The sequence below is a fragment of the Cheilinus undulatus genome, linkage group 2 (genome assembly GCF_018320785.1).
Source record: "Cheilinus undulatus linkage group 2, ASM1832078v1, whole genome shotgun sequence".
Lineage (NCBI taxonomy): Eukaryota > Metazoa > Chordata > Actinopteri > Labriformes > Labridae > Cheilinus > Cheilinus undulatus.
The window spans coordinates 36070372-36090860 of record NC_054866.1 but is presented as its reverse complement, the minus strand read 5'-3'; the positions used below and the strand labels follow the sequence as shown (position 1 = coordinate 36090860).

General features: G+C 40.4%; 2 protein-coding genes across 8 annotated transcripts in view; one reads left to right on the top strand and one right to left on the bottom strand.

The window, feature by feature from the left end:
* LOC121516815 (succinate receptor 1-like) overlaps positions 1 to 5463 on the bottom strand; it is a 30588-nt gene extending 25125 nt beyond the window's left edge. Inside the window, exons 1-3 of the mRNA XM_041798230.1 lie at positions 5338 to 5463; positions 4818 to 5047; positions 3952 to 4432 (exon numbers count right to left, since the gene is read on the bottom strand). Coding sequence (XP_041654164.1) covers positions 3952 to 4432; positions 4818 to 5047; positions 5338 to 5463 — 837 coding nt within the window. The remainder of the gene's footprint in view (positions 1 to 3951; positions 4433 to 4817; positions 5048 to 5337) is intronic.
* Positions 5464 to 17586: 12123 nt separating this feature from the next.
* Positions 17587 to 20489, top strand: part of LOC121515940 (muscleblind-like protein 1) — a 114362-nt gene continuing 111459 nt past the window's right edge. For 6 of the 7 annotated variants that reach the window (XM_041796977.1, XM_041796962.1, XM_041796953.1 and 3 more), the window contains exon 1: positions 17587 to 17728. The gene's annotated coding sequence lies outside the window, so the exon portion shown is untranslated. The remainder of the gene's footprint in view (positions 17729 to 20489) is intronic. The other variant, XM_041796968.1, reaches the window with a different exon arrangement.

Sequence of the window (20489 nt, the reverse complement as noted above, 5' to 3'; positions counted from 1 at the left end):
CGTAAAGTAGGAAGTGCTGTGCAAGGCAACAGTCTGGCTCATATTATGATGTATTGTTTTTGATGTGTGTGCTTTTTACTACATTTCTGCAAAAGAAGGAAGGATATTTCTGCAAGGAAACATTATTCTGAAACACATTGAATGAGTAATATGTTAGTGTTACTCCTCTGGTTTTATATGCAAAAAGAATGATTGCTGAATCTCATTTGGTTACAATTCTGCCTGCAGTTAAATATAGAAATGCATTGGGAGCACTGTCACTCCTGCGTGTCTTGAAGGGCTACGTAGTGTCATCTGTGACTGATGCTACCATAAAGACGAGAAAGACTGTCATTAAAATAGACCACCATCGAAACCTCTTCCAACCCACCTCTTCCAATTTCTTGATATCCCTCATGTTAGGATAAACCTTTCACATGAGTGCATTTATACACTGATTCAGTGTCTGGCAAAATAACTGCGCAACTGACAGTTCTTTTTTGGGGGGTTGTTATCTTGCTTAAGAATATTTAAGCATGTGATGATTTAGAATCAAACCCCTGACCATCCTTTGCAGGGTGTACCAACTCATCTCTCCCCTGCTCCCCTATAATCTGTTGTCGCATTATGTTTCTTTCTATTCCACCACCATGAATACATTGTCTCCTTTCTGACACCTGAATTAATCTTTATGATATAATTTCTACTGTATAAGTAGAGAGAAGCTTATATTTCCAGAGGCATGTTTCTTGTAAAGCCTTAAACCTTTGCATATCAGTTTATTTAGAAGGGTTTGATCTTTATTTACCAATGACACAAAAGACAAGAAGCTGAGACATAATTCTTATCCAACCCTTTGCTCTATTGTGTGTGCTTTTTTCTTTTTTTGCAGTGTTCCTAGTCTTCTTCATTTCAGTCCCTCTGGATGGACAAGGAAAGAATATGTAATGTATATGTTCTTTCATTTTGTCTCTATAGAGGGATACACATACATACACCTAGCAAGTATGGATGGCTACAGGAATGTATGCAGGAAGCACAGTGATGTGTGAAACAGATGTGCTGCTGATCGGCGGCATAAAACAAAAAGGATGAACACATTCTGCAGTGAGATGGAGGTGTTAAGAAATGGTGCAGTGGGGCAGGATGTGCTTTGATTCAATTCTAGAGAGAGCTTCCCAGATTTCATTAACCTGGGACTGCATTCTTATGAAAAGTGTAAAACTCGGCTCAGTGGACAAGACGGCTGAGATTTCTCTTTATAGATCCCATTCTTTTCATTCATTCCCAGTCCTCCATTTTCTTCTGTTTCCTCATTTTTCCTATCATGGCTTTGGCAGAGCTCCAACAACTACGCATTTTCATTGGCCTGCTGACTCTACAAACAGCTTTACAACATTCCTCCTCACCTCTGTGTACACACTACACCTTGCCCCCTCAAAACTCTCTGATCCCCTCTACAAAGACCTCCCAGGAACATCCTCACCCTCACGTTGCTACAGTCCTGTTCTGTGTTTAACCACAACTCCACAGATTGCAGCCTTACCTCCTGGTCTGGTTATATTTCTCTATCTGTTCTGTGTAAACACTGCACACTCACGCACAAGTGTGCACATGGTCAGCTCCATTCTGTGTTTATACGAGCGGGGACAGAGGCATGCCGGCGGTTTCACCACTGTAAACAAGTCTTAAACGGATGTCTGCTGAGCAGTGTGGGTGATGTCAGCCCCTGTTTGGTTCTAGCCAAGCTCAACATTCTGCACATGGGAGAGGCCAAAAACATATGACCACAAAAAGGCAACCCAGCGTTGCACTGTGGCATCAGTAGTCTGAAGCAAACATCATTACGCTAAGAAGTGCGACTAGCAGAGCAAAGAATTGAGTTAGTTTAGACAGTCAGCTTTCATCTGCACTCATTAGGTTACAGCTCATTCTTAGACCTGACACATAACTGCTGTTTTTTTTTCTCTTCCTTCCCCTTTGTAGCTTCCTCCTTCCCTTCTTGTGCCTACATCATTTTCTCTTTCACATACACAGAAAGTGGGGAAAAAAACAGTACTGACTCTGCATAGTAGAATAATTACTTTTAAGCTTATGTCGTGTCAGACTGCAGCTTGTTTTTGAGTCAGTGACTCACTGTGAGCTTTGGCTAACGGAGAGGAGATGGAGGGAAGGCGGGTTGTGGTTTGGAGACTGATTATCGGGGGGCCTTGATGAGGGGAGACCAGTGCTCTGCTGGTTTACTGGACATGCCTATCTCTTTCTATGTCTGTCCATCCATAAAAGTTGTTTACCTATCAACCTACTTACCTGTCCATCCATCCATCCATCCATCCATCCATCCATCTGTCTAGTCTTCTGTATCTATATATGTCCACAGCATATACACACAGCATGCATGTTGGCACATAAAACGTTTTTACATGCAAATGCTTGTCTGCTTTCTGTAAATGAATAATTCATCAACACAGCAAATTCCTCAGAAACCAGGATGCAGTTTTGAATTCCCAATTTCCAATACTATGTTAATATTGTCTCAAACGTTTTACTCATATAAACACACAGAGCTTTGCATTTCTTTGAGCATGCTTTTCATAGATTGTTTCAGGCATGAATACATACAATCATACAGAAGTGACTCATGTTGATTGGCAGAAATGTTTTATTATTCTGTTTGTAACAGTGTTAGTTACAAATAAGCAAATAAAAACAGGTACAATAAAAGCCCTGTGCCAAGTTTTCCAGTTATGACAAACCAAAGCATGGGCAGTTTTACCATAGGGCTATTACCAGGGGTCTCCTGCTCACAGGCCAGCGGCAAAGGATGAAGATGAAGATGAATATTTAGAATGTAGATAAGGTGTTCAAGCATCAAACTACAGTAAGAAACACACACAAAAAAGATCCTGGGAAGGACTCCTGGACCCCCAACTGAGTTCAGGCTCCTCAAAAGCCACCAAGTCTCTGTATCAAGCTAATTATTGTAAGGTAAAACTATAACGAAATTTCAAATACATAGAATACTACTGCAAATTACTGTGTGGTTAGAATTAAAAATCACGATTTTTGGCAGAAGAACTGATATTACATCATGTACTGCTCAAATTAATTATTTCTATTATTGGGATACTTATTCAAATAAAGTAATCCATTACACATTATTTGTTACTTTCTTTTAAAAGTAATGCATAACATTACTTAGTTACAGCAAAAAGTAATTAGTTGCACTGGTAGTTACATAACTTTTGTGTTACCCTGTGTCATCTGAGATCTTCTGTACCTTAATTGCCAATAAGAATACAATGCTAAACCTTACATATTCAACATTAGTGTGACATAATATAATGGCACTATTTCACGTTCTAAAAAGCGTAAGGATACGGGAGTGATGTCAACCTAAGGAGTGTTGTTACCAGACAGGACTTAGTGCATGCTAATCGATTCTTCCCTGTCACTATCCCAATATTCCCTGAAAGTTTGGTGAAGATCCGACTGTCTGTTCTTGAGTTATCTTGTACACATACAAACAAAGAAACAAAGAAACAAAAATACAGAACCCTTTACATAACCCCCTGCCGATTTCATCGGCGTGGGTAATAATAAATACTATCATCTAAAAGAAACATGATAAAGTGCATTCCAGCTGCAAATCTACTGCACTAAGATGCACCCACTAAAGTGCCTTTAAAACAGTGCGGGCCTCGGCTATTTGAGTTTGTGGTGTGGAGTTTAAAGTCCAAAACCGTTTGAGTTTAACAGTCTGATTGTGTGGGGAATGAAACTGTTGCAGAACCTGACTGTTCTGCACTTCAGGCTGTGATACCTCCTGCCAGAGGGCAGTAGAGAGAACAGACCATGATATGGGTGTGTGCTGTCCTCGATAATGTTGTTCGCTCGCAACAAGCAGCATTTGAAACCAGTGTCCTGGATGGAGGGAAGAGAGGTACCAATGATTTTTTCTGCTGTCCTCACCACTCTCTGAAGGCTCTTCCAATCTGCAGCTGAGCAACTGCCACACCACACAGAGATGCAAGTTGTCATAATACTCTCTGTGGTGCTTCTGTGGAAAGAGGTGAGGATGTTGGTAGGGAGGTGTGCTCTTCTCATCCTGTGGAGGAAGAACAAACGCTGCTGTGCTCGCTTTACCAGAGAAGCTGTATTTGTGGTCCATGTCAGACTAGCTGTTATGTGCATCCCCAGGAACTTGGTGCTCTCTACCACCTCCACTGCTGTGTTGTTTATGATCAGTGGTGGGTGACAGGTCTGGTTCTTCCTGAAGTCAGCAATAATCTCCTTTGTATTGTCAACATTCAGGATGTGGTTGTTTTCCTCACACCAGTCCACCAGCTGCAGCACCTCCTCTCTATAGGCCAGGTCATCATTGTCTGTCTGCGGGATGTGACCCGCTGCTGTTGTGTTATCGGCGTATTTCATGATGGGATTTGTAGTGTGCCTAGCAACACAGTCATGGGTCATCAAGGTGAAGAGCAGTGGACTTAGAACACAGCCCTGGGGAGAACCAGTGCTCAGGTGTTCTTCCCCACACACACAGCCTGAGGCCTATTTGAGAGGAAGTCCAGGAGCCAGTTACATAGTGTGGTGTTGAGGCCCCAGGGTACCAGTTTGCTTATTAGATGCTAGGGAATGACCGTGTTAAATGCTGAGCTGAAATCCAAAAACAGCATACGCATGGGGGCATTTCTCTCCTCCAGGTGGTGCATGCTCAGATGTAATACAGAGGAGATTGCATCCTCTGTGGAGCATTTGGAGCGAAAGCAAACTGAAGTAGGTCAAAAGTGGGGGGGGCTATGTGTTACTTTACAAGTCTCTCAAAGCACCTCATTATGATTGGGGTGAGTGCGACAGGGCGGTAGTCGTTCAGGCTGGTAACTGAAGGTTTTTTGGGCACTGGTACGATGGAGGCCTTCTTGAAGCATGATGGTACGATGGCATGGCTCAGGGAGGTGTTAAAAATGTCTGTCAGAACTTGGTTGGAGCACTCTTTGAGCACCCGCCCCGGTATGTGGTCCGGCCCCGCTGCCTTACGAATGTTGATGTGTTTCAGGGTCTTACGGATGTTACCAGATTCAATGCTTCTTCATCTGGGTGTGGAATAGTCTTCCTCACTGGGGTGGTGTTCAGCGGCTCAAACCTACCAAAATGTTCGCTGACCTTGTTGAGGAAGTCAGTGTCATCCTTACAAGGTGCTTGGGCTGCCTTATAGTTTGTAATTTCCCGGATACCCTGCTACAAATTCCTTGTGCTGTTAGGATCATGGAAGAGTGCCTGAATTTTCAGGCTGTGGGCTCGCTTTGCTTTCCTTATGGCACGATTAAGATTGGCTCCAGCTGTTCTTACAGTCACCATGTCCCCAGATTTGAAAGCTGTGTTCCGCTCTTTCAGCATGGCACATACTTCCCCAGTCATCCATGGTTTGTGGGCGGCCCTGGTGATGATGTTTCTGATGACACTGACATCCTCCATGCACTTTTGAATGTATCCGTCACTGACATAGCATATTCATCCACATTTGTGTTCTGGTGGTATGTTGCAGCTGCTCTGAACATGTCCCAGTCCGTACATTCGAAACAGTCCTGCAGGGCTTCCATAGCCCCTCAGACCAAACTCTTAACCTGCTTAACAGAAGGCCTCTCTCTGATCAGCAGGGGCTTATAAGATAGAATAAGCATGACAGAGAGACGATCCGAGGAGCCAAGGTAGAGGTGAGGTGCTGCTCTAAAAGCCTCTTTGATGTTACTATAGGCCAGGTCCAGTGTATTCCTCCCCCTGGTTGCAAAGTCCACATACTGATGGAAATGAGGAGGACAGTTTTCATGTTGGCCTGATTGAAGTCCCCAGCAACAATGAAAACTCCCTCAGGTTGAGTACTCTGAAAGTCACTGATGGAATGGTAGAGAATACTCAGAGCCTCTTTGGTGTTAGCCCTAGGGGGAATGTACATGGCTGTGATGTTAACAGTAGTAAACTCCCTGGGTAGGTAGAATGGCCTACATTTCACAGTCAAAAACTCTATGTCAGGAGAGCAATGTCTGTGGACAATGTGAGCATTGTTGCACCAGTTGTTATTAGTGTAGATACACACACCACCACCACCACCACCACCACAGGTTTTACCAGTCAGTTCACAGCTCCTATCCAGGCAGAATATTGTTAGCCCTTCCAAGCTAACCGCCGTTTCAGGAATGGAATAATTTAGCCACGTCTCTGTCATAATTATGGCACAGCAAGTTATGATACCTAAGGGGCTTGTACTGTGAAATAATGTGCAATAACAACAAGAGGATAAGAATCTCCAACCTGGTTGTATAAGTAAAGGCAGACCTTTATAATCAAGTGAAATTGAACAGCTCTTTTTGGGTGTATTGTGGTCGCATTTTCTGTATGTGCTGCTGACCGACGTGCAATTGACGCCATACTGACCAGTTTCATGCCGTTGACAAGGACCTTGGACCTCCTTACTTCAGCTTTTCTCTTTGTTTTTTACTCTGTTATGCTGAGTGAGGAAGCTGAAATGCTGGGATTGCATGTCTCCTGGGCCAAAACAATGATCCAGGCATTTGGAGATGCCTTAGATGCTGCCACTGAGTCTGAATCTCTGAATGGTGAAGCTGTTGAAGTTGTAGAGCAGTTCCCCTACTTTGGCAGCATAATCCATCGATCTGCTGCCTGTGAGGCAGAGATCAACTGCATACCTAGACTGGTGCATGGGACAACGGGTTCACTGAGCAGGACAGTGTGGTGTTCCTGGTACCGGAGCATGCAGACAAAAGTCTTTCCGGCCTTGGTCCTCTTGGTCTTACTATACTCTTGTGAGGCGTGGACATTGACTAATGGCCAGAGGCGCCAACTGGACTCCTTTGCACCAACTCTTTTTGGTGGATTTTTGGGTATCATTGGCAAGACCATTTGTCTATTGCTGTTTTGCTCAGGAGAGCGAGGATCGGAAGGGTCAGCTGTGCTTTTGGCACCCTTTCCCAAGTCTGATCAGCTCACCACATACTGGGGGCCCAGGACCTGGTGGGCTGGTCCACACGCCAGGGGTGACTGTGTGCATTGTTGAAGGGGAAGCTGGGAGAATACTTGGAGAGATGGGGCATGGGTCTGGCGCAGGCCTGGAAGATGGCCATCAGGAGGCCAGAACAGTACATGGTCAAGGTTGACCCAGTGAAGTGCCAAACTAGAATATGCTCCCATACCTGACCGGTAATAGAAGATTTTCAAAATGTAGTGAAAAACAATTCCTCCCATATAAACTTAAGTAAAAGTAAAATACTGACTTTAAAAAACTACTAAAACTAATTTTAAAAAGTAGAAGTACACAAAAGGCCTCTCAATAACTGCAGTGTAAGTAAATGCAATGTTACTTTCCATCTCTGCTGACCTTATGTTTACTGAAGCACCTATGGGACAGACAAAATGATGGTAGCAAGCTTCCTCAAGGAGTTACTAATGAGCCAACATCAAATGTTTTGAACTATAGCATTTTTAACAAATATACAGTGCTTAACAAATTTATTAGACCACCTGTCATATTTGTCTCAAACACCATCCAGCATCATGAAGTGCTTTAATGTGGACTCTTTCATTTTTTTCATTTTCAGTGAGCTCTCCAAATTTTACCATTTTGAACAGGAATGAGGGATTTCAAACTGAATTCACCTTTTTATACCCAAATTTGAGCTGGCTCACTGGGCTTCTCTGAGAAGTCAGAAATTAATCAGGCATAACATTCAACCACTAAAAGTCATTTTTCTCTTCAGGAATGCAAGTAAATAACTATAATTTGACATATCAATCAAGAAATAATAATGTGCTTTACTATTTTTTCAGTTTTTTTGTAAGTCAGTGAATTTGAAAATTCATGGACAATAATAGTAGTTATATTTTAGCATTAAAAATATCATTTCTGTTAAAGAGCTTCTATATATTGGTGTATTAACCATTGCAGAACCATAAAAAATGATTTTGGTAATTACCAATGCTGTTAATTTAGTGCAGCTGTGGCATAAACCTTACTTTGGGTGGTGGTCTAATAAATTTGTTAAGCTCTGTAAATGTATATAATTGAATATGTCTATAGTTAATGTTTACACTAGAGCAGTTCACACTAAAGAAGCCTTCTGCTGCACTAATTAGCTCAGGTAGAAGGCTGTGTACTCTGTCAATAAACGATCAATGCAGTGATCACGCTGTTATTACCAGCAGAGCAGGGCAATTATCTGCAATGTTTTCTTGTTTGACTCAGCAGTTTTTATTATTGTTCTCTGTTGGAAATTTTATAATCTTTATATATTTTTCCACTAATGAAACTGTCGACTGTCAAGATAGATTGAACATTGGTTCGGTTGAACTTGATATGCCTGTTTATCTTGTTGTTGCATTTTTTTTAAGTTCCACCAACCTTACTGATAATATTGAAATCATACTGAATACTTCATTAAATCTTTGTTTTAGTTTACTTAAATCAATAATGAGCACAGCAGCATGCACTGATTTCCTGAGGCAGTATGGGTAGTGTAGTCCCCTAGAGTGCCTGTCTCAGTGTAGGTCTGAGCTCCCTGTTGGGGTTCTAAGGGGATTGGATATGCTCTGCTAATGCTATTAGTGCTGCAGTTGGGGATTACTGTCTCAAAAGGAAAGGGGGAAAGGGCGTGAAAAGTGAAAAATCAGTGCGTCGGGGGTGTGTATGTGTGACAGAGATTTGCATGTTTGTACGTGTATTTGAGGGGAAAAAGAAGAGATTAGAAAAAGGGATTTTCATGCTGACTATTGCACACCAACAAAAAATACTAAGTCACTGGCTCTAATGCAAAGTGTAGTGTGAGCTGTTTTTTAATTTCATTTGGCTGTTACAGGACTCTAGGGATTTGAGTTAATTAGTCTATTAAGCTGGCCAGCACCTCTTAGAAAAGACTTATTTTTAGCTAAAGGAGAGATAGATCCCATGATTGTAATTTTTTAAGAAGGCCAAAGTTGAAATCTGATACAGAAGCGGAGGACTAATCTCATTTGGCCAGTCTCGTGCCAGAAAAGCCTTTTAAAGAATTATATAACACCTCGACTCAAGGTTTGAGTTAAAGCAAAAATAGTGGAGAAATTACAGCATCGTTGAAATGCTCCTGATGTTGGTTTCATAGCAGACTAAAACTAATAATTATGACTATTTATGAGCTACAAAAACAAACCATCAGGATAAATATTTGCTACTTCTTGAAAGTTTTTGCACCTTACACAACGCCAGAAAGAATAAGACTGACTACATTTATTCCTGATGTAGCATCCTGACAGCATGGAGTAACACATTTACCCTCGACAGTGTCAATGTTGTGTGATGTCATGGGAATTGAAAAAAAGATATTTTGCAACATTTTATCTCTGGAATACACAAATGATTCTGATAATTATAATAAATCTATTTATGTACTGTGTCCTCAAAGATAATGAATACATGGTTATATAAAACATAAACAATGAAAAGTTATTTGCTGTCATATACAACACATAAAAATGTGCAGCACAATCACACATTTAAGGTTCGTTAAACATGTCTTGAGCACTGATTGGAATGTAAAACTGCAATTCCAAAAAGGTTGGGGCACTGTGTAAAATATAAACAAAAACAGAATGCATTGATTTGCAAATCTATTAAACTCATATTCAAAAAAGAAGCAATACATCTAAAAAGTAAGGACAGGGCAACCAAAGGCTCGAAAATTAGGGGGTACTAATCAAAAACGGCAAGTTGTAAGTAATTAGTTAATTCATATTTCAACAGGTCAGTAACATGACTGAGTATAAAAGGAGCATTTTAGAGAGGCAGAGTCTCTCAGAAGTAAAGATGGGTAGAGGATCGCCAATCTGTGAAATAACTTTATCTAAATGTTAAGGAACAATTCCTAAAGAAATGTTCCCTGACACTGAATTGTGACAACCTTGAATAAATGTTTTGGAATTGGGGTATAAGAGGGGCCAGTCTGTCTATCCATCATCAATCCATCTTCTGCGTGCTTGAAGTGGGGTCACGGTAATAGCAGGCTAAGCAAGTAAACCCAGACATTCCTCTTCCCAGCAACGATTTCCAACTCCTCACATTGTAAGACCAGAGTCAGTAGAGTCTTGGATATGTTTGGCTAGTTTTAGGGAGTGAGTTCCAGAGGGAGGGGGCTTTGAAGGAGAAAGCTCTGTTATGTAAATATTCTGAAAATATCTCATTTACTTTGGTGAGAGCGAATGACATATCAAGCAGCAGCGTTGCATTGACTTTATGTGAAATCACACAACTGTGTCTTGAGTTGGTGTGGCTTTACTTTCAGTCCTCTTGTCAGTGTGAGTGAAATCACAAGCCTCAGATGCAATCTCTGCATTGGACAGCAGGACTACTGTACACAGTGTGCATTCTCTAAAATCAATACGGAGGAAAATAAGAATCACCCTCTCCTTAAAGAAGTAACATAATACAACTTTCTGAAAATCCAACTTTGACAGCAGGACATTGTTTCTATAGATCAGCAGTTTGTTTTTCTCCTGTCAAGGAAAAAGTGGAGTCTCTCTCACAGTAGGCTGAGGAGGTGAAAGACCTCATGGAAAACAAGCTGAGGATTATGGTATACCTAGTGAACAGACTGGACATGATCTGCTCTGCCCACCAGTATTTCCCCACAGCTTGCCCTCTGGGTCAACCCGCTCAGGGAGCTGGGCTGAAGAAGATGAGTGTGCACCTTCAGGGGAGGATAGCCTGGCTTTGAAATATGAAAAAAGAAATTCTCTGAATCATTTAATACCATGCACCTTATTTGACCAAAAAAAAAAAAGACATGGCCTCCTGAATATGAACTATGAGAGATGAGGACTCACATTTACCTCAGGCAGCATGATTTCATGAGGCGTTTGTTTGTCCAATCAAACAGAAAATCACGATTTTCACATTGCCTGGGGTTTGCTGCAGGTGTTTTTTTTTTTTTTTTTGTAGGCTTCCTCACTGCAACAAAAGTCGGAGTTTGATATTTCCAGTCAAATTTCTTAAAAAAGAGAAAGCTTCAGACATGTAGGCCTAAACTTGAATATACTTCTGTGTAGCTCAGAAATTCAGCCATCCAGTGATGCTGCATAATGTTCTTTGATAGTTGTGTTCATGCATCTCTAATTAGCTATTAATCTCCACTGAAACAGTGTAGTTTAGCTTTGTTTATGCACAAGTACGATTTCATGATTGCCAATTAGTTTGTTAAAGTATTTAAATCTGTAAGACCAAAGCATTTAAGATGTTTCCAAACTAAACCCCATATTAAAAAAAATGTTTCCCTTTAACCACTGAAATTCTTCACCCTTCTATCTCCTGCTTAGCATCTGCTCTGTTTCTCCAACACACTCCAATAATCATTATCTCCCTGCATCTTTCCCCCTCAGTCTCACACATTTGCACATCTTTCTGCATGTTACGACGAGTCTTGAGATCGGCCTTATGAATATTTACCAACAGTAAGGTACCAAGGGCGATGTTGAGATTTTTCATTCACTCCCACCCTGTTTCATATGTATGCTTGCATAAGTCTCTGGGCTCTGGATTGTGTGTGTGTGTATTTTATTTTTCTGTTCCCTGACTCTCCTCTAGGCAGGGTCAGGTACTTAGATCAAACCCCAGGCTGACCTCTCTCAACAGCAATGTCAACATCTCTCCCACGTACTGAGCCCAATCTGCTGTAGATTCAAATGCAAAGTAGATTTGCATAATATTGCAAGATTAATAATCTTTGTGAACAGGTATTATTTAAATGCATGTATCACTGAGGTTACAGACATTGCCTAAAAATAATTTTCATACCTGCTACTTATCTTGGCTTTAATTTACCTTTATCACTTGAACAACTGATGGCTATGTTGAAAGCCTCCAAATTTGTCCACTGGTCAAAAAGGCTATATCAGAGTCACAGTGAGTCACAGTGAGTCACAGTGGCCTGTGGGTTACAAGAGTAACCAACATAACACAAGCCACTGTTTTCAACGACAAAATATAAAAATTGTTAACATAAATGGTTAGATGTAAGGCACAAAAGACATGTGATCAAGCTTCTTAGAGGCATGTACTATTTGGCGGCTCAGTAAATGTCACATGTTTTACTCTGTATTTGTGGATACAAATTTTCTTTGCCAAGCGTGTAAGAGTTTGGCTGTATGAACTTTAGCTTTCATTGGTGTCTTGCTGTGGAAGTTTCTCATCCCCCATCTCAAACACATGTAAAGCTGTTGGTTACATTTTTTCCTTTAAAGACTTGTACTGTAGGTTTGTGTAGTCTTCTCTTCAAAGGTCATGGATTTTTGTTGTTTGCTGTATTAAATTAGTCCAATCAGATGTCTTTGTTATGTTTTTTCTATTTGTAGCATGAGCATAGAGATGATGTAACCTTGTTAAGATGGAAGCCTGGTGCATTAATGTTTTTGTACAGCTGCCTGTATTGTTAGGCTGATGCTGGGGGAGCTCTTAAAAGTCTGCATGTGAAAGAATATTTAAAAGACCTTAACACTTGCTCATTCTGTTTGGTGTGAGTCTCTCTGCAGGAATAGACTTATTATAACAGAGACAGACAAGTAACCCAACCCTCTCCATCTCTCTGATAGCAATAAGGGAATGGGTAAATGATATTTCAATTAATTTTTGAGAAACCACCGGAAGTTCAGCTTATAAATTAACAGTTTTGTTTTGTACAGATTAAATGCATCTTTAATAGGCCTTTGCTTTGCTGCAATGGATGTTTGATGGAAAACTTTGTGATGTTTGACTTACTTTGGCTTGATAATATTTCTCAGATAATGAATGAGATAATAGGTATACAACTAAACTGTATCTGTATCTGTGGGAATATCAACAGAATGAAAATGATGACCACTGCTGAAGCATATATTTGTTCCTTACCATACTGTACTCCTTCAGCAACCCCCACAAGTGATGCAACATTTACTGCCAAGCAAATCATCCTTCACAAATGATTTAACTCTACCTTGTCCACCTTAGGACATTTTCCAACTCCCACTTGCCACTCCAGTCTCTGCATCCTGATAGGTAATGAAGGCTTGATATAAAATGCAGTAGACACATATGCACTTGGTTATGTGGATTTTCCCACAGTTCAGAGTTTTTGATCTCTGACCCTAAACTGCCCTGACCTTTACAAAAGCAGCCCTTTGCTTAAGGCTATTGGTTGTGCTCAGAATTAAGATTGAAGAATTTTTTTTTTAAGATTTATTTTGGGCCTTTCAGGCCCTTAATAGACAGAGGAGGACAGTGGACAGACTAGGAGCAGAGATGAGCGTTAGGAAAGATGTGTGACAAAAGGCCATGGGTTGGATTCGAACCCGGGCCGCCTGGGTACATGGGACGCACCTTAAACCACTTAACCATCCGCGTGCCCTGGAGAGAGCAGTTTTAACCCCTTTAAAACAGCAGATCATCAGCATATTGAGGAATAACAAGAAATTTATTCATTCATTCAAACCTTTATTTATTCTGAAAAGGACATTGAGGTTTCCCTCATTTCCAATGTCGAGATTACAAGCACATTAGGACAAGCAAGAAAAAAGAAACAACAGTCAAATACAATCAGTAAAAAAACAGCAGAAATCAATTAAAACAATAGCAATTAGAAACAGAGTGACTAGAAAAATACTGGTTAGGAAGCTGCAGGCCTCAGATGTCATTTTTATCAGCATTGTCCATCAGGAGGCTGTCAGCCTAGTGGTTATTTTCACAACCTGGGCTTAAATATAGCCTGTGGCTTTTTTCCCCACATCTTAAGGCACTTTCTCTCTCCTGAGTTGCCGACTGTACTTTCTGGCCCTTCCCAAAAATTTCCAATTGACCCTTTAAGAATCAACAGTTGAGCAAAGAAGCAAACACAGCTCAAGAGCCTGGTTTCTTTTTCTTTAATATATCTTAAGATTTTAATGTAGCATATATGTAGATAGCAATAACATACACTTGTAACTACTGATGAAGACTGCAACTTTTATTTATTGATTATTTTCCTCATTAGGTTGGCAAGTTGATTTTTAATCTTTGCTGATTTTAAAAACATGGGTGATCACAGACATGAGGACAGTCTCAGCAGGACCACACAGCTGTCTTTATAGTAACAAATTCACAGTGGTGATTCCACACAAGCTAGATTTCACAGAAATTCGCATGATCAAATGTAAAAAAAAAAAAAAAAACATGGGACATGAACATAAAAATAAGGAAAAAAGAACATGGGATAAAGAGGAAAGTAGGGATGTAACGATCCATCAATGTGGATTGATTCATCCACTGGTTCATCAAATATACATGTATATTGATAGAAAGACAAAACATTGATCTTCTGTCTTCTTTAAGCTAAGCTTTTATACCTTTAGCTTTTGAAACTTAAAACTTACAAAAGTTTTTGGTTAGAATGCAACTGTTCCCATGTATAGTGCAGGCAAAGCTCAATATACAAGCACATTCACAACCCCAGAACAAATACCCACAGTTCATTGGATCCAAACAGTACAAGTCACTGTTTGTGGATAGCATTAGATGTTGTTAAGTCTCCTTTAAAAAGAGAATGATTATTTAAGTACATTAGCTAATTAGTAAGCTCTTCCACTTGTTCACAGAGCTGAGGCATATTTTTTTCTTTCTCTGGGGTATTATTTATAAAAAAAAAACTTGATAACCTTATCCAGCCAGTATAACAAATCATATTTACAACTATCTATCCAGTGAAACAGTGATTGATGGTTAGAGCTTTACTGTCTATACAAGGAAGAGCCACATTTCATACAAAATAGGTGTAAAAAAGTAAAATCTAGGTGAAGAAAAGTCTAAGGGCGTTTACAATTACACTAGCACTTCTACCACCATCTTTATGCACATGCATAATCAATGGTCATTGTGCCTAAAGGGAGCTGCATTGTTGGTAATGAGTAGCTCCAATGAGCAGTGAGCTCTGTGTGTGTATGTGTGACAGTGGTAAGTGTTAATGCTTTTAATGAATAGACGTGGCACATATAGCCTGTGGACACCTGCTGTTGCCATTATAGTCCCAAAGTACTAATCACCCTGGCTTTCAAATCCGTACAGGTTATTCAGCATTCCTCTGTCTCAAAGACCCTTCATTACAACTAAGAACATGAGTGTTGGAGGGGCTGTCAGCTAATCAGAAATATAACATGTTTCTTCAAGAGGCAGAAAACACAGATGATACCTGTTTGGATTATATAAATCTTGTGATAAAGTTCAAATGCACATTTTTTCTGAAAAATCTTGTATTATTCTTTTATTTTAAATTGTCTTGATAAATTTATGACAGTAGATAAATTGTGTGTTCTCTTCCGACCTTCAACCACTAGTTGTCAGTGTTTTCATCTGTTGTAATTTAACTGACTCTTTGTCTGACAATCCAATATAGCAATGTAAACTGATGAGGCCTGTCTGATTTCAGAGGTAGTATTCTTTGAAGGACTTAGGTAAGGAAAGAAACAGCCTTCAAAGCATTCATAGGTGGCTTGAAGTCACTGAGCTCTTCAGAATGACCCATCTTGTATCACCAATGTTTGCAAATGGCTAGGTACTTTATTCTAGACACCTGTGGCAAGGGGTCTGATTGAAACCCCTAAATTAGAAAATTAAAAGTGTAGCCAAATACTTTCATCCATAAAGTGTTTATTGGCAGATTCTTACCAAGTACAGGCGCTTGTATGAATAAAACCAAGAATTTAATAAGTGAACAACCAGGATGACTTTTTTTATGAAATTGTCAAAAGAAAGTTGTTATGTAAATAAACTTCTTAAAGGAGTTACTTCAGGGCCTAACTTCTTGTCCAGTGGAAGATTCAACAAATGGCCTATCTTTGCCTAATAGTAAAGTCTGCCTCTGTTCGTATCCTTACTGTTGTGAACAAATCATATGAGACAGAGTTGTGTTTCTTATATGCAGCATCTCTCCTCCTGCTGTATGAATGTGTGTATGCCTGCTACTGTATGCACACTCAGTTGCTGCAAGAAAGAGGAAGGGGCATTGTGCTGCCATGGATCACATATCTCTCAAGCTTATATTCTATTTAAACAAATACTGTTCTTTAAGCCTACATAGATAACACAAGTGTATGTATTCTTGCATGATCACACTTGCTGGTATCTCTTGACTCACACCTTGTCTATACTTTCCTCTGCCCCCTTGCTGGCCCTTTGCCAAGCTCACTGATTAAATCATGCTTGTGAGAAATTCAACAATCAATGCTTAGTGATTCCCAGTTCCTGCCTGTTCCTATGGCTACAAGCAAGACACAAGAGCAGAACTGTGGGAGTTGTAGTTCCTTTTTTTTCCTAACTGGTCTTCCTACTTAGGTTCTTTCCACCTCCAATAGTTTCCTGATAGAATTATTAGCATGTTATATGCATTTTTATGTTAAAGTGGACTTGGAGCAGAGAAGGAAAGGGGTACGACTGATGAGCAGAGGGGAAGAGAGCAATGACAGTTGCACATGAGAGAGAAAAAAAGGGAAGAATAGATGTTGAAAGATTGAGTGTTAGGGTTAATAGTGCAATGGTTATGCTGCAGGTCTCAGCTGTGCACCTCTGATTTACAGGGCCTGAAGGACAGCCACCCACTCTGTAGCCATGGGAGACCGTCGAGAGGAGGCCTTGTCTCCTTTTCTTCTTCGCCCTGGTCTTCTCTTCTTTAAATTACCTCTCCCCTTTCCTCCTTCTGTCTCTCCTATCTTTTTCTGTCTATCAGCCCTCACTCTCTTGATAACCCATGGAGCTCCTATTATCATTCTGAATCATCCCACTAAATAACAGTTCAACCCTACCTCCAGGAAGGTGAATCATGATGGAAATTGGAATAATTACACCAGTGGGCGCAGTCCGTCTGTATGTCTGTCTGCTTTCATGATTGTGTGTTCATAGGCTGTGTATATTTCATTGGCCAGTCCAGCTGTACTTCCCCTGTTGGTAATATGACTGAAATGTGTTATCAAAGGGCTGCAGGCCTCAGTGCACTGGCTGGAGCAATTGTGAAAAAGGAAAGAAACCACAAACAGGAACTATAGCCGCTTCCAGGAACCACCACATCAACCCACACACAAATGCATGAGCACACCACCCCTCTCTTTATCTCAGTAGGCAGAAGCAACAGTTAGTGATCACATGACCACAAGTGCCTCTTCTCATTGCTGTGCTAGCTCATTAGCCTCAAAGTAAACCTTAAAAGAGGAAGTCAAATGGGTGCAGTTTGTTAAACCTTTTTTTTTTCTTCCACTTTGTTTCACTGTTTAAACAGAATATGCTGAGAGAGCGAGAGAGAGAGAGAGAGAGAGAGAGAGAGAGAGAGAGAGAGCTACAGGAGCAAGGCAGAGAGAGGAGGGGCGGAGGGATGCTGTTTCCAGGGCAACCAGAGCCGCGGCGGTTGTCATCATGAGGCTTCTTCTTCTGCATTGTGTGCATGCGTGTGTGTGGACAGAGCGTGTGTGAGCTCACCCTCCTCTGTCCAGACAGGAGGTGAGGACATCCCCCTTTAACGCCGTGCCAACCAAGAGAGAGAGAGAGGGAGAGAGAGAGGGAGGGAGAGAGACCGATACCCCATAATGCACTGCACGCTGCAGGGCTGAAGTCGTGCAGATTCATCAGTTCCTGTTCAGAGGGATTGTGTGTGAGCGCACACACTCATACACCAAGACCGAACGCTGGAGAAACACAGAGACGAGCAGGCAGGTAAGACGGCTTCTCTCTCTGACCGTGTGGACAGCTTCTGGGTTTACAACATGAGCTGTTTATCTGTCTGTTTGTGCCTCTTGAGAGGATGAGAGGAGTGAGTGGCTCCACAGACACGACAGGCTGTTATTAATATTTGACATGTTGCGATTCCGGCAACTTCCCTGCCTGTTGCTGTTATGATTTTTTCTGCCTCGGAAATGCTTGAGTTTTAGGAAGAGAGTATGTCTTGGAGATATTTGAGATAGCTACATGTGGAGCATCTGTTAGTTTATGTCTGGGTTTGGTTTTTTTGGCATGTTTTTCCTTCTTACTTGCAGACACTGTAACTGTAACTTATTTGAATAGGCTGGGAAGGTTTTGCATGTAGTTCTTATTCAGGAAAGATGGTTAACGTAGTCACTTTTAGGAATGGATGCTTTTTTATGGGATTGTCATTCTGAAAAAGTGCATCTTTTTGTATCTAACTTATGTTAAAAAAAGAGTTAAAAACAAAACAATTAATGAATAATCATCAAGAGCAAAAGGAATACAGCAGCAGACAGTTTGGTCTTAAAAGATTTAACTGCAAATGATCCCCTTTATAATGCATTATTTAGTCTCATATGCATAAAACAAAACATGTTATTTAAAATTTACAACTTATGTACCCAGTCTGAAACAACTAGTCCTAATGATGCAGTTTAAGTTACACTTTAATGGAGAAAATCACTGCTTGCTGACACTGTTTTCAAGCTCATTGTAATTGCAATTAAATATCCCGCACCTTCCCCTGTGCTACCACAAATGCTTCAGAGTACAATGCTGATTTTTTTGAGCTATGGAAATCCATGTGACAGCAGTAAAAGCATGGCTTCTTCATTACTGGTCATCTTGTGGTTTAACGGCCACTCAGGCTTGTGACCATATCAGTTGCGACAGAGATACAGACAGGCTGAAGAGAGCGATTGCAGCAGCTCAGGGCAGGGACGTTTCAACTTTATTAGCACAAGGCTCAGATGGGGACTTTCAGCCTTTTACCCAAAGGACCTCATCATGTTTCAACACTGTCATGTGGAGACGCACAACAGAAGATCAAAATAAAACAGAAAGTGAGAAAATGCTTTGAATAATTGATTTCTGAGAATTATTTCTTGATGAAATCTGTATTCCAAAAGGACATAATTATATTTCAATCGTGCACAAAGGTCCCTGAAGAAAATAAAAGCATGAGTTGTATAACAATCCAGCTTTTCAATAAGCTCAAGCCTGTTTTTATTTCATGATCACGCTGAAATATGAAAAGCTATTGTTCAACTTGTATATCTTGCACATTTGCATATCCTGTATTTTTAGACGTGGGGAGATTTTTGAGCTTAACGCCATAACAAGCTATGCAAAAAGCTTTAGCTGTGTTGGGAAATAAAATGCAAAAACCAGCCATAATGCAGATCAGACAAAAAAGTCTTTGAATATTCAGTTTGTGTCCACGTACCTCCGCTCCTATCTGCTCTGCCTCTGCAGAAATCCACCTGTCAAAGCTCAAAATGGAGAGGCTCCTCTTTTTTCATTACAGTCCCTTTCATTAACAGCCACCCCTTCACTATCTGTGTTGCTGCCTGATAGAATTATCCACCAGACACCTATGTGACAGTAGCGTCTATATCTCTGCCTCCACTCTGTAATAATTCAGCTTAGGTGTTTAGGACACTCAAAGCTGGCTGAACAAAGTGTCTACATATACAGTGCTTAACAAATTTATAAGACCACCACCCAAAGTAAGGTTTATGCCACAGCTGCCCTAAATTAACAGCATTGGTAATTACCAAAATCATTTTTGATGTTTCTGCAATGGACAACAATATGTAGAAGCTCTTTAACTGAACTGATATTTTAATGCTAAAATATAATTATTATTGTTATCCATGAATTTTCAAAGTTACTGATTTACAAAAAATCCCTGAAAAAATAGTAAAGCATATTATTATTTCTTGATTAATATGTCAAATTATAGTTATTTACTTGCATTCCTGAAGAGAAAAATGACTTTTAGTGGTTGAATGTTATGCCTGATTCATTTCTGACTTCTCAGAGAAGCCCAGTGAGCCGGCTCAAATTTGGGTATAAAAAGGTGAATTCAGTTTGAAATTCCTCATTCCTGTTCCAAATGGTAAAACGTGGAGAGCTCACCGAAAATGAAAGAGTCAGCATTAAAGCACTTCATGATGCTGAATGGTCTCTGAGACAAATATGACAGGTGGTCTAATAAATTCGTTAAGCACTGTATGTGTCTATAGACTGTAGTCTTCTGGGGCTTCTTGAAAATGTGTGTTGTAGTGTTTCCAAGCCAAACCAAGCTTGTGAGTGGGACATAGAAAAGCAGAGGGATGTTTGTCTGTCTTTAGTTATAAGTTTAAGAATAACAGTGGTCATAGCATAACATACCACAGCTGTTTTAGTGGTGACTTTCAGGGTTTAGAAGGTTTTTGAACAATGCTCATTCATATATCCAAACACTGATCTGCTATAGAGCCCTGTGTTGACACATTCCCACATTTTCCATTGAGGTCACATCTCAGGGCCTCAGAGTATGTCTGCACCAGAACTCAGTTCAAGCCAGACTAAAAAGAAATATGCATAATCTCTGCAGGGTCACAGAGTTTTCAAAGCCTGAAATACCTACTGTTGTTGAGGTTATCTGTTCGATGATTTGATCTTAGATACTGAACAATAGATTTTATGTCTGTTATGAATGCTGAAAAGCTCCCTGACTCACACATCG